The 12,084-nt window shown below is 60.2% G+C and overlaps 1 protein-coding gene across 46 annotated transcripts in view; it reads right to left on the bottom strand.

Annotated features, from left to right (window-relative positions):
- SCRIB (scribble planar cell polarity protein) overlaps positions 1-12,084 on the bottom strand; it is a 264,687-nt gene that overhangs the window by 88,153 nt on the left and 164,450 nt on the right. For 39 of the 46 annotated variants that reach the window (XM_075919859.1, XM_075919864.1, XM_075919865.1 and 36 more), the window contains one exon: positions 8,550-8,633. The exons of the other annotated variants lie outside the window; for them this stretch is intronic. In XM_075919859.1, coding sequence (XP_075775974.1) covers positions 8,550-8,633 — 84 coding nt within the window. The remainder of the gene's footprint in view (positions 1-8,549; positions 8,634-12,084) is intronic. 46 annotated transcript variants of the gene reach the window in all.

The raw sequence follows: 12,084 nt of genomic DNA, 5'->3' as shown, positions 1-12,084 counted from the left end.
GAGTAAATAGCTTATTCACTTCTCCACACACCAGTCATGATTTTATAGACCTTTATCATATCCAGTGTCCCTCTAAGATTTTCCATCCATGAGCAGAGCAGGTTTTGTCTTGCGCACTGTGACGATGTGAGGAAACCCCGCACAGCCCCAAACCAGTCCACAGAGGCAGGCGGCGACTGACTGACCTCCCCCTGGCAAGAGAAGAAGCGGTGGTGGCCAGAACATGCCAGGCGGACGGCGGGGTGACGGACGCAAGCGCAGGTGCCCCCAGAGAGAATCCCGGGAGCGCCGGTGCATGTGCAGTGAGAAGCAGGTAAGGAGAGGCCTGTGAGGGCGGGGGAGGAGTGAGCAGCGCGGTGGACACTAGCGGAGGCATCTCGGGAGGTAGCTCGAGGAACGCCGGCGTAGGCGCGATAGAGAGCAGGTCGGGAGAGGCCTGCGAGGGCGGTGGAGGAGTGAGCAGCGCGGTGGACGGGGGCATCTCGGGAGGGAGCTCGAGGAACGCCGGCGCAGGCGCAATAGAGAGCAGGTCGGGAGAGGCCTGCGAGGGCGGGGGAGGAGTGAGCAGTGCGGTGGACGGGGGCATCTCGGGAGGGAGCTCGAGGAACGCCGGCGCAGGCGCGATAGAGAGCAGGTTGGGAGAAGCCTGTGAGGGCGGGGGAGGAGTGAGCAGCGCGGTGGACACTAGCGGGGGCATCTCGGGAGGTAGCTCGAGGAACGCCGGCGCAGGCGCGATAGAGAGCAGGTCGGGAGAGGCCTACGAGGGCGGTGGAGGAGTGAGCAGCGCGGTGGACGGGGGCATCTCGGGAGGGAGCTCGAGGAACGCCGGCGCAGGCGCGATAGAGAGCAGGTCGGGAGAGGCCTGTGAGGGCGGGGGAGGAGTGAGCAGCGCGGTGGACGGGGGCATCTCGGGAGGGAGCTCGAGGAACGCCGGCGTAGGCGCGATAGAGAGCAGGTCGGGAGAGGCCTGTGAGGGCGGGGGAGGAGTGAGCAGCGCGGTGGACGGGGGCATCTCGGGAGGGAGCTCGAGGAACGCCGGCGCAGGCGCGATAGAGAGCAGGTCGGGAGAGGCCTGTGAGGGCGGGGGAGGAGTGAGCAGCGCGGTGGACGGGGGCATCTCGGGAGGGAGCTCGAGGAACGCCGGCGCAGGCGCGATAGAGAGCAGGTCGGGAGAGGCCTGTGAGGGCGGGGGAGGAGTGAGCAGCGCGGTGGACGGAGGCATCTCGGGAGGTAGCTCGAGAACGCCGGCGCAGGCGCGATAGAGAGCAGGTCGGGAGAGGCCTGTGAGGGCGAGGGAGGAGTGAGCAGCGCGGTGGACGGGGGCATCTCGGGAGGGAGCTCGAGGAACGCCGGCGCAGGCGCGATAGAGAGCAGGTCGGGAGAGGCCTGTGAGGGCGGGGGAGGAGTGAGCAGCGCGGTGGACGGGGGCATCTCGGGAGGTAGCTCGAGGAACGCCGGCGTAGGCGCGATAGAGAGCAGGTCGGGAGAAGCCTGTGAGGGCGGGGGAGGAGTGAGCAGCGCGGTGGACGGGGGCATCTCGGGAGGGAGCTCGAGGAACGCCGGCGCCGGCGCGATAGAGAGCAGGTCGGGAGAGGCCTGCGAGGGCAGGGGAGGAGTGAGCAGCGCGGTGGACGGGGGCATCTCGGGAGGTAGCTCGAGGAACGCCGGCACAGGCGCGATACAGAGCAGGTCGGGAGAGGCCTGCGAGGGCGGGGGAGGAGTGAGCAGCACGGTGGACACTAGCGGGGGCATCTCGGGAGGGAGCTCGAGGAACGCCGGCGCAGGCGCGATAGAGAGCAGGTCGGGAGAGGCCTGCGAGGGCGGGGGAGGAGTGAGCAGCGCGGTGGACGGGGGCATCTCGGGAGGGAGCTCGAGGAACGCCGGCGCCGGCGCGATAGAGAGCAGGTCGGGAGAGGCCTGTGAGGGCGAGGGAGGAGTGAGCAGCGCGGTGGACGGAGGCATCTCGGGAGGGAGCTCGAGGAACGCCGGCGCAGGCGCGATAGAGAGCAGGTCAGGAGAGGCCTGCGAGGGCGGGGGAGGAGTGAGCAGCGCGGTGGACGGGGGCATCTCGGGAGGGAGCTCGAGAACGCCGGCACAGGCGCGATAGAGAGCAGGTCGGGAGAGGCCTGCGAGGGCGGGGGAGGAGTGAGCAGCGCGGTGGACGGGGGCATCTCGGGAGGGAGCTCGAGGAACGCCGGCGCCGGCGCGATAGAGAGCAGGTCGGGAGAGGCCTGTGAGGGCGAGGGAGGAGTGAGCAGCGCGGTGGACGGAGGCATCTCGGGAGGGAGCTCGAGGAACGCCGGCGCAGGCGCGATAGAGAGCAGGTCAGGAGAGGCCTGCGAGGGCGGGGGAGGAGTGAGCAGCGCGGTGGACGGGGGCATCTCGGGAGGGAGCTCGAGAACGCCGGCACAGGCGCGATACAGAGCAGGTCGGGAGAGGCCTGCGAGGGCAGGGGAGGAGTGAGCAGCGCGGTGGACGGGGGCATCTCGGGAGGTAGCTCGAGGAACGCCGGCGCAGGCGCGATACAGAGCAGGTCGGGAGAGGCCTGTGAGGGCGAGGGAGGAGTGAGCAGTGCGGTGGACGGGGGCATCTCGGGAGGTAGCTCGAGAACGCCGGCGCAGGCGCGATAGAGAGCAGGCCGGGAGAGGCCTGCGGGGAAGCGAACACGGGAGCCTTCCAAGGGAAGTCGTGGGGGCAAAAGATCTATCTGGTTTCAAGATTAAACTAGATGGGTTTATGAAGGGGATGGTTTGATGAGATAACAGGATCTTGGTAACTAATTGTCCATTCATTATCAGTGGGAATAGGTCAATGGAGGGATGATAGGAGTTACTATAGAGAACTTTCTGGGTGTCTGGCTGATGAGTCTTCCCACATGCTCAGGGTTTAGCTGATCGCCATATTTGGGGTGGGGAAGGAATTTTCCTCCAGGGTAGATTGGCAGAGGCCCTGGAGGTTTTTCGCCTTCCTCTGTAGCATGGGGCACAGATCACAGCTGGAGGATTCTCTGCATCTTGGGGTCTTCAAAGTATTTGAAGGCTTCAATATCTGAGATCTAGGTGAGAGGATTATTCTGGGAGGGGTGGGTGAGATTCTGTGGCCTGCACTGTGCAGGGGGTCAGACTAGATGATCAGAATGGTCCCTTCTGACCTTAAAGTCTATGAGTCTCTGAGATGCTGGCACAAGCGCAGGAGGACCGGTGAGGGGGGCAGTGGGAGGCCTACAAAAGAGGGAGGGCCAACCTGACCGGGGGGAATGGGAAGAGAGACGGGCAAGGAGTCACCGGGCCGAGGAGAAGGGGCCGAAGGAGTGACCTGGTGAGCGGGGTGAGGAAACAGCCCAGGGTGGGCGGAAGGAGGCTCGCCTGCGGGCTGATGAGTTGAGGTGTCTAGCCCCATCAGCCAGATGAGGGGAGAGTGGACATCCCCCACCTTAGGGCCCTGGAAAGAGGGTGGGCCCGGGTTCCCCTCATGCCCCGCTCCGGGATAAATATAGAGACCATACAAGTTCCACGACTGGAAAGTCCCCATCCTCTCTGACCCCTGCACCTGCTGTTCCCTTCCCCCTCCTCTAGCCCCTCTCTTAACACCTCCCTCTACCCACCTGCCCTGCTCTCTCCTCTGCCCTCTGGTGCCCGTCCCTCCCCTCTCCTTCCTGTGTCTGCCCTTCTGCTTCACTCCCACCATCCCCTGGCACCTGCACCTTCCCTTAGCCCTGCACCCTCCTGGTGCCTCCCCCTTCCCTCACAGCCCCTGCCTGTCCAACACCTGTCCCCCACGCCCACCACGCTCTGCCCCAGTTCTCCTCATGCCCCTCTGGGCCCTCACACATGGCTTGCTCTAACTCCCGCCTTCCTCATGCCCTCTCTTCTCCTGACACCCACTCCTCCCCCCTCCTCTCCCAGCATCACCCTGTTCCCTCTCCAGTATGAACCCCTGGGGGCCCCACTAGTTACCCCTCTCCACTCTGAAAACCGACCATTCATTCCTGCCCTTTGTTTCCTGTCTTTTAACCAGTTCTCAGTCCAGGGGAGGACCTTTCCTCTTACCCCATGGCAGCATTGCCTCGTGGCACTAAGGTCTGCCGCAGCATTCTCCCTGCCCGTTCTCTAAGGCCGGGGAGGAAACCAGAGATGCTACATGAGCACAGACCCCACGGTGCAGGCGACAACAGGTCCTGCTAATCCCACCCACAGGGCAGGGTGGCCAACCCGCATGCGGCTCTTCACCCCGAAAGTGCAGCTCGCAAAGTCACCCATGTGCCCCTACAATCGGCCTGGGCCCGGTGCAGGGGAGCTGTCCATGTGGCAAAATGGCGGCAGGAGACGGGAGCCTGATGTGGCCAAATAGCCTGCCCATGGTTTTTAAAAGGACAGTGTCTCCCCCTCCCCCTTTTCTTTCACTCAACAATTTGGGTGCAGCTCTTTGCATTTTTTCCACCACTGGCTCTCTTCATTTAATGGGTTGGCCACTCTGCCGCAGGGAGAAGGAAAGCACAATCCCTCTTGCGTAGTGTGGGGCCGGGAGGGCCAACCCTGAAGGTGAGGAGGGCACTGGCCCACAGCATGCCTCAGAAGCCCTGCTTTGGCTCAATGACACCGCTAGCTCCTGAGTCTCTCTGGGTGTCAGCCTCATCTCCAGGGATGCTGCAGGGTCTTCTGGGGTGGACTCCCAGCTTCTGCCTCTTCTTCCTCCCACTGAGTAACTAAGGTTCTGTTAACATAGTGCCATAGACCCAGTCCTGCCCCCCGAGAGATGGGAAAACACGCTCCTCCCCCCAGTGCAGACACAGGACTGATGCAGTCATCATCTGTCCTGATCCATCGCTCTGGGCCCTAATCCTCTTCTGTCAGCATAACCCAGCTCAGATCCAATGGGTACTCGAACACTGCAGTAATCGACCTCGGAATATGGTGGTGTAATCTAGCCTGGGTCTTTCCAAAAGACGCCTCTGCCTCAAACTGGAGCTAACGGGCTTGAGGCAATGTTGGTGTGAGGCCAATACGAATTAACACTGGGGCTTTAGGCACAGCAGCCTGGGGTCTTAGATTTTGAGGGGTCTCCTGTGATACAGTGGGAACGTTCTTAATGTTTCCTCTGAACTCTGTATGTGCCTCAGTTTCCCTTATGTATTGCTCAAGTAGCTGGGTGTTGGTATACGGGCGCATGACTGCTGAAGAGGTCTCTAGAGGGCAGATGTGAGTATCACCCACGCAGAAAATGGCCAACACCCTGCAACAGAATTCAGAAAATGCTACGCGGATTGAAAGCAGAACTAGATAAATGCATCAGTGGCTGTTAGCCAGGCAGGGCAGGGTGGGTGTCCTGGCCTCTGTCAGTAGCAGGGAATGGGTGAGGGGAGGGATCAGGTGAGGGTTCCCTGTTCTGTTCCCTCCCTCTGGGCACCTGGCACTGGCCACTGTGGGCAGACCGGACCCTGGGCTGGATGGGCCATTGCTCTGACCCCGCCCGGCCGCTCTGATGATGGCTTGCCCCACCCCCCACAAGGTGCTAGGAGGAAAGAGATCAGGTGTTGGTTTGCCCAGGAAAGAGACAAAGCCAGAGAAATTACAAGGGAGATCAGATGGGCTGGTGGAAACTCGTCCGTCTCTTATTTTGGGAGGCCCTGGATCCCCCCAATATGGGCTTTGCTGAATGTTCCTGCTTTCTGGGCTAACAAAGTCTGATCTCCTCTGCGGTCCCGTCGACGAATAATCTTCTGTGCTGTATGCTGGCTGTCAGTTGCTGCTGACTGTGGAGGCGGGTGCAGGGCCCTCTGGGGGTGTGCAAGGCTTCCCCAGTGTCCTGCCCAGGAGGGCTCCCAGGGTATATAGAGGGCTGAGCTTTCTGAGGTCAGACCCAGGAGACGTGCAAGCTGAAGAAGCTGCTTTCTATGGTGCAAGGTTGCCCTGTGGGGAGTCATGATATGCTAAAGTCCTGCCTGGCTTCACTCGGAGCAGCTCCAGGGCACCCAGCCTGAAACTCCTTTGACACCCGCAAAATACATCTCATTTGTCCACGTGATTAGATACGTCAAACCAGAGCATCACCCCCAGTCCTGTGCCAGAGTTCAAAGGGGCTGTTTGAACGTTCACCCAGCTTTCCAACAGGCGCGGAACTGACACAGTCGAGGGACCTGAACAAACGAGTCTTCGGCACTGGGCAGGGGGAGTGGGAAAGCAAAAAAGGAAAGACACTGACTCTGCAAAGCGAGGCTCTCAAAACGAGACCAGCCCTGGGCTCCCTTCAAACTGAATCCAGTCCTGGGGAGAGGGTGAGTGAGTGTCACTCCAGGGTTCTCCATGCTAGTCCCTTCCAGTCTCTGAATCAGTGACTCGACAAGAAAGCTGAGGTCGGTGCCCGGGGACTCTATGCCCAGGGCACTACGCAGACACATCTCAGAGAGAGCGACCACACATGGGTCTAACGAACAGCGGACCAGACACCGTCCTGTGTACAATCCAGAATCAAAGCTGGCTTTTAAATGTATCCCATACAGATACAAAGCACGCTACTCGCAGTAAATCCCTGATACCATACACAACAAGCTAGGCTTAAATTCTCACCTCTTGCCTGGGGCCACATGTTCAGGAGCTCCCAAGGGGAATCCTCTCCAGGACCCAGATCAGAGCCCTGCAGCAGCTCTGTGCCGTCCGACCACTGCTCAGCAGTGTGAGAAAGTGTTTCCGAAGGGAGCTGGGCCTTCCTTCCTTCCGCCCCACCCGAAGGACCTGAGCTCTCCGAGACGTGTTCGGCTAGACAGGCACAGACACTCCAGAGCTAGCTTTCTCTGAGTCATGCCACTCCAGTGAGAGTGGCTCAAAGGCTCTCTGAGGGCCAGCTGGAGCTAATGAGAAAGAATCAAACACCGCCAGGACTAAAGGAGGCCATACAGGCTAGACCAGGGCTCATGCTGCCTCTGACATGAGACGATCAGATGGCAGACATGGCTTGATGAGACAGAAGGGCGACCAGCGGGAAGAATCGGACATAGCAAGAAACAGGAGCTAACGCTGTTGTGAGAACAAGGAACAGTCATAGTCGCCTTCATTAAACTTGACTGTCAGATGGCAAAGAAGCTGATGGATTACCAGTGTACTTCCTTGCCAGCTGCCCTGGTCCTGAGCTCAGCCTATCTGCCAGAGGCCAACTCCACTTCGCAGCCCCCCGTCACTTGCAGCCCCCCCCACTCCGTCTTTTCTGTATCGGAGTATGCACAGGGTTGGGCGCCGGACAGCTGGAGGGACATGAACATGGGCATCAGCTGCTCCTCTGTCTGAAATGAGACATTTATAGATGCTGCTGCCGCCTCCTCACATTTCAAAATAGCAGCTTGTGCAGCCCTGCATTCCTCAGCCCCCAGAAACTCCCCGACTGAAGCAGTCCTTCACAAGGCACCTCCGGGGTGGGTGGGGGCAGGAGAGACAGCTGCTCCCAAGGGGGCAGCTTGCCCTGGACTCCAGCTGCTAAGTCACGTTCCATTCTTCCCTGCAGGGCCAGGGGAATGGCAGGGGAAGCAAGGGGGAGGCAGAGTCTCGGGATGATCCTGGGGAATGCAATGGAGGAATGAGCGGGGAAGTGGCGAATGGGTGCTGTGAGAAAGTGAACAGGAAGGGAGGCAGGGTCTAAAAGTGACAGAGTGATGGGGTGAGATGTGGGGCCCAGGATGATGGGCCAGCAGGCGAAGGGGAGGGGCGGGGAGGGGAGGAGAGGGGAGGGGAAGAGGGGAGAGGAGAGCAGGAGACGATGGCAGAAGAGAGGGGAGGGGGGGAAGAGGAGAGGAGAGAGGAGAGGGGAAGGGAAGGGAAGGAAGAGGAGAGATGGGGAGGGGAGGGGAGGGAAGGGAGGGGAGAGATGGGGAGGGGAGGGGAGGGGAGGGAGAGGAGAGATGGGGAGGGGAGGGGAGGGGAGAGGAGGAGAGGGGAAGAGGGGGGAAGAGGGGAGAAGAGAGGGGAAGGGAAGGGAGAGGAGAGATGGGGAGGGAAGGGGAGGGGAGATGGGGAGGGGAGGGGAAGAGGGGAGAAGGGAGGGGAGGGGAGAGGGGAAGAGGAGAGGGGAGGAGAGAGGAGAGGAGGGGAGGGGAAGGGAAGGAAGAGGAGAGATGGGGATGGGAGGGGAGGAGAGGGGAGAGATGGGGAGGGGAGGGGAAGAGGAGAGGAGGGGAGGGGAAGAGGGGAGAAGAGAGGGGAGAGGGGAAGAGGAGAGGGGAGGAGAGAGGAGAGGAGGGGAGGGGAAGAGGGGAGAGGGGAGGGGAAGTGAAGGGAGAGGAGAGATGGGGAGGGGAGGGGAGGGGAGATGGGGAGAGGAGGCGAAGAGGAGAGGAGGGGAGGGGAAGAGGGGAGAAGAGAGGGGAGGGGAGGGGAGGAGAGAGGAGGGGAGGGGAAGAGGGGAGAGGGGAGGGGAAGTGAAGGGAGAGGAGAGATGGGGAGGGAAGGGGAAGGGAGAGGGGAAGAGGAGAGGGGAGAAGAGAGGGAAGGGAAGGGAAGGGAAGGGAAGGGAAGGGAGAAGAGAGGAGAGGAGAGGAGTCTCAGTGAGGCCCCATCACTTACAGCACGGGTGACTCTTGGGAAGTTGTTTGTGGGCAAAGCCGCCAGGGTCCGATAGTCCAATCGCAAGGGCTCACTGCTGATGTTCTGGAGAGGAATAAAACACAGGGAGAGGTAAGGCCAGCAGTAGGAGACTGGAAGGAGAAGGAATCAGGCCACATAAAGAAGGCAGCTCCTCCACGCGCCAATGTACCTATCCACAAGCAAGGCCTCATCTCCAGGGAAAACTCAGGAGAAACTCTCAGTGCCTAGGAAAAACTCCAGTGAGTGGCCCAACCACTGTCACACAGGAAACACTTCAGGCATCAGCCTGGAGAAAAAGCAGCATACAGCACATGACGAAGCCACTGTCACCCCGGAGGACAGATTCATGGAGGTTGGGTCCATCGATGGCTATTAGCCAGGATGGGTAGGGATGGGGTCCCGAGCCTCTGTTTCTCTGGAAGTGGGAGACAAGGGAGGGATCGCGTGAGGATCACCTGTTCGGATCACTCCCTCTGAGACACCTGGCATTGGCCACTGTGGGCAGACAGGACACTGGGCTGGATGGGCCTTTGGTCTGACCCAGTCTGGCCGTTCTGATGTAGGAAATGCTCCTGCCAGTGTTCCAAGTCCCCATCAATTCTCCCGCCTCTCCTGTACCTGGCCTGAGGATTTTCCATTCATCCTTGCATGCCCCAGTTCCTGGGGCAGGGCTTCTCACAGACTGACAATTAGATTATCCAATCTGATCTCGAGAATGCCAGAAGCATCTTCCAGAAAGGCATGGAGTCTTGGTTTGAAGACCTCAGAAGACAGAGAGTCCAGCATGGCCTTGAGTAGTTGGTTCCACTGGTTAGACTTCTTCATAGTTGAATATTCTGCCTTATTTCTAATGTGAATTAGTCTCGCTTCAGCAGGTGGCCTCTGGTACTCGTTATGCTACTCTCCACGAGAGTTTAGATCAGTGGTCCCCAATGCGGTGCCCACAAGCGCCATGGTGCCCGCCGGGCCATTTCTGTGCGCCCGCCAAGTAATCGGGGCCAGCTCCGCCCCCTGGCATGTGGTGCATGGGCCGTGCCGTCCCCTGGGCATGCAGCGTATGGGTGGCCCCACCCCCGGGTGCACGGCGTATGAGCGGGGCCGGCCCCGGGCGCATGGCAAGGAGCGGCGCCGGCCCCAGGCGTGCAGCACATGGGTGGCCCCACCCCCGGGTGCACGGCGTATGAGCGGCGCCGGCCCCAGGCGTGCAGCATATGGGTGCTGCCGGCTCCTGGGTGTGCGGCACAAGTGCAGTGCTGGCCCCAGAAGCGCGGCGCATGGGTGGCGCCGGCACCGGGCATGCGGAGTATGGGCGGCCCCCGGCCCTGGGCACAGAGCGTATGGGCGGCCCCACCTGCAGGTGCAGAGCACAAGGGCTGTGCCGGCACCGGGCATGCGGAGTATGGGCGGCCCCCGGCCCTGGGCACAGAGTGTATGGGCGGCCCCACCCGCAGGTGCAGAGCACAAGGGCTGTGCCGGCACCGGGCATGCGGAGTATGGGCGGCCCCCGGCCCTGGGCACAGAGTGTATGGGCGGCCCCACCTGCAGGTGCAGAGCACAAGGGCTGTGCCGGCACCGGGCATGCGGAGTATGGGCGGCCCCCGGCCCTGGGCACAGAGTGTATGGGCGGCCCCACCTGCAGGTGCAGAGCACAAGGGCTGTGCCGGCACCGGGCATGCGGAGTATGGGCGGCCCCCGGCCCTGGGCACAGAGTGTATGGGCGGCCCCACCTGCAGGTGCAGAGCACAAGGGCTGTGCCGGCACCGGGCATGCGGAGTATGGGTGGCCCCCGGCCCTGGGCACAGAGTGTATGGGCGGCCCCACCCGCAGGTGCAGAGCACAAGGGCTGTGCCGGCACCGGGCACGCAGCGTATGGGCAGTGCCGGCCCCTAGGAGCGTGGCACAGGGGTGGTGCCAGCCTGGGGCACACAGCACATGGGCAGCCACGCCCCCAGGCGTGCAGTGCATGGGCTGTGCTGGCCATGGGCGTGCGGCGTATGAGCATCCCCAACCCTGGCACGTGGCGCAGGAGCAGCACCAGCCCCAGGCGCGCAGCACATGGGTGATGCCGGCTTCTGGGTGTGCAGCACAGGAGCGGCGCCGGCCCCGGGAGTGCAGCGCATGGGTGGCACCAGCACTGGGCACGCTGCGTATGGGTGGTCCCGCCCCCTGGCGCGTGTGCAGCCCCGCAAAAGGGCCAGTGTAGACAGCCCAGATTTGTTTTCCACAAAAATGGTGATCGGGGCTTTTTTTGCAGAAAAGCGCATCTAGATTGGCACAGACGCTTTTCCGCAAAAAGCGCTTTTGTGCCAAAGCGTCCGTGCCAATCTAGGCGCTCTTTTCTGAAAATGCTTTTAACGGAAAAACTTTTCAGTTAAAAGCATTTCCGGAAAATCATGCCAGTCTAGATGTAGCCTGGAATAAGTTGCCTCGGGAGACTGTGGAATCTCCATCTCTGGAGATATCTAAGAGCAGGTTAGAGGGACATCCATCAGGGATGGTCTAGATGGCGCTGGGTCCTGCCATGAGGGCAGGGGACTGGATTTAATAACCTCTCGAGGTCCCTTCCAGTCCTAGTGTTCTAGGATTCTATGATTTAGCTGAGAAAAGTGGAATAAAAACCAGTGGCTGAAAGCCAACGAGGTACAAATTCGAAGTCGAAGCAGGGCACATCTTTTTAACAGAGGGAAGTATTGGAGCCTTCATATCAGGACTGGATGCCTTTCTGGGACAGATGCTTTAGCAAAGCAAGCATTATGATTGAGATGAACTTACACTATTGCACTGACCACGGGGATAACTATTATCTGCGGACGGCAGCCAAAACTCTTCTTCAGGCACAACAAAGAAGAAAAGCAGTTTGCTTGGGGCTTTTGTTACACGCGTATAAGAGGATGAAGACAAGAGAGTTTCTAATAAATACTCTATTGTCTCATTGCTGCTGCCGAGGCCCAGACCCTAATGAACTGTAGATGGCTATAACATAGAGGAGATATCCTCTCCACTTACATGTGAATACCAGTTATTATTATGCAGCATTAGTTAAATGTTCCATCAACATCAAGGTTTGTCTCAGTGGAGTAACCTCCTCTCCTTGTCGGATTGCGCTGCACAGCTCAGTACCACCCTGACTATACAGTGTAGATTACTGGCCTGTTTCTCCAGCCTGGGAAGGCCTGACACTACGCCCAAAATCTGGTTCACGCCCTTTTCCCCAGGGCTTCAGATAGATTTTTTCCACATAAAACTAGTACAGCACAGCAGCTGCCCTTCCTCCTTACACTGGGATCTTCTGCAGGAGCCTCTCTAATCCCTACGGGCTTCCACTCTTGCAGGCCATTTGCCTTAGAGGCGCACCCTGTGCCACGGCTTGCTCCAGGAGTCAACCTGCCACCTACGGCTTTTCCCAAGGTCTCCTGGATGCACCTTGCTGCTCCCGGCAGCTTTCTCCCCAACTGGCCTATGTGCTGGTTTTGCTAATACCTGATCCTTAGCTGAACAGTTTCAGCTAAGAGAT

This window comes from Pelodiscus sinensis, chromosome 2 (assembly GCF_049634645.1).
Source record: "Pelodiscus sinensis isolate JC-2024 chromosome 2, ASM4963464v1, whole genome shotgun sequence".
In the NCBI taxonomy this organism is placed as follows: Eukaryota; Metazoa; Chordata; order Testudines; family Trionychidae; genus Pelodiscus; species Pelodiscus sinensis.
This window is presented reverse-complemented; position numbering and strand designations above follow the sequence as displayed.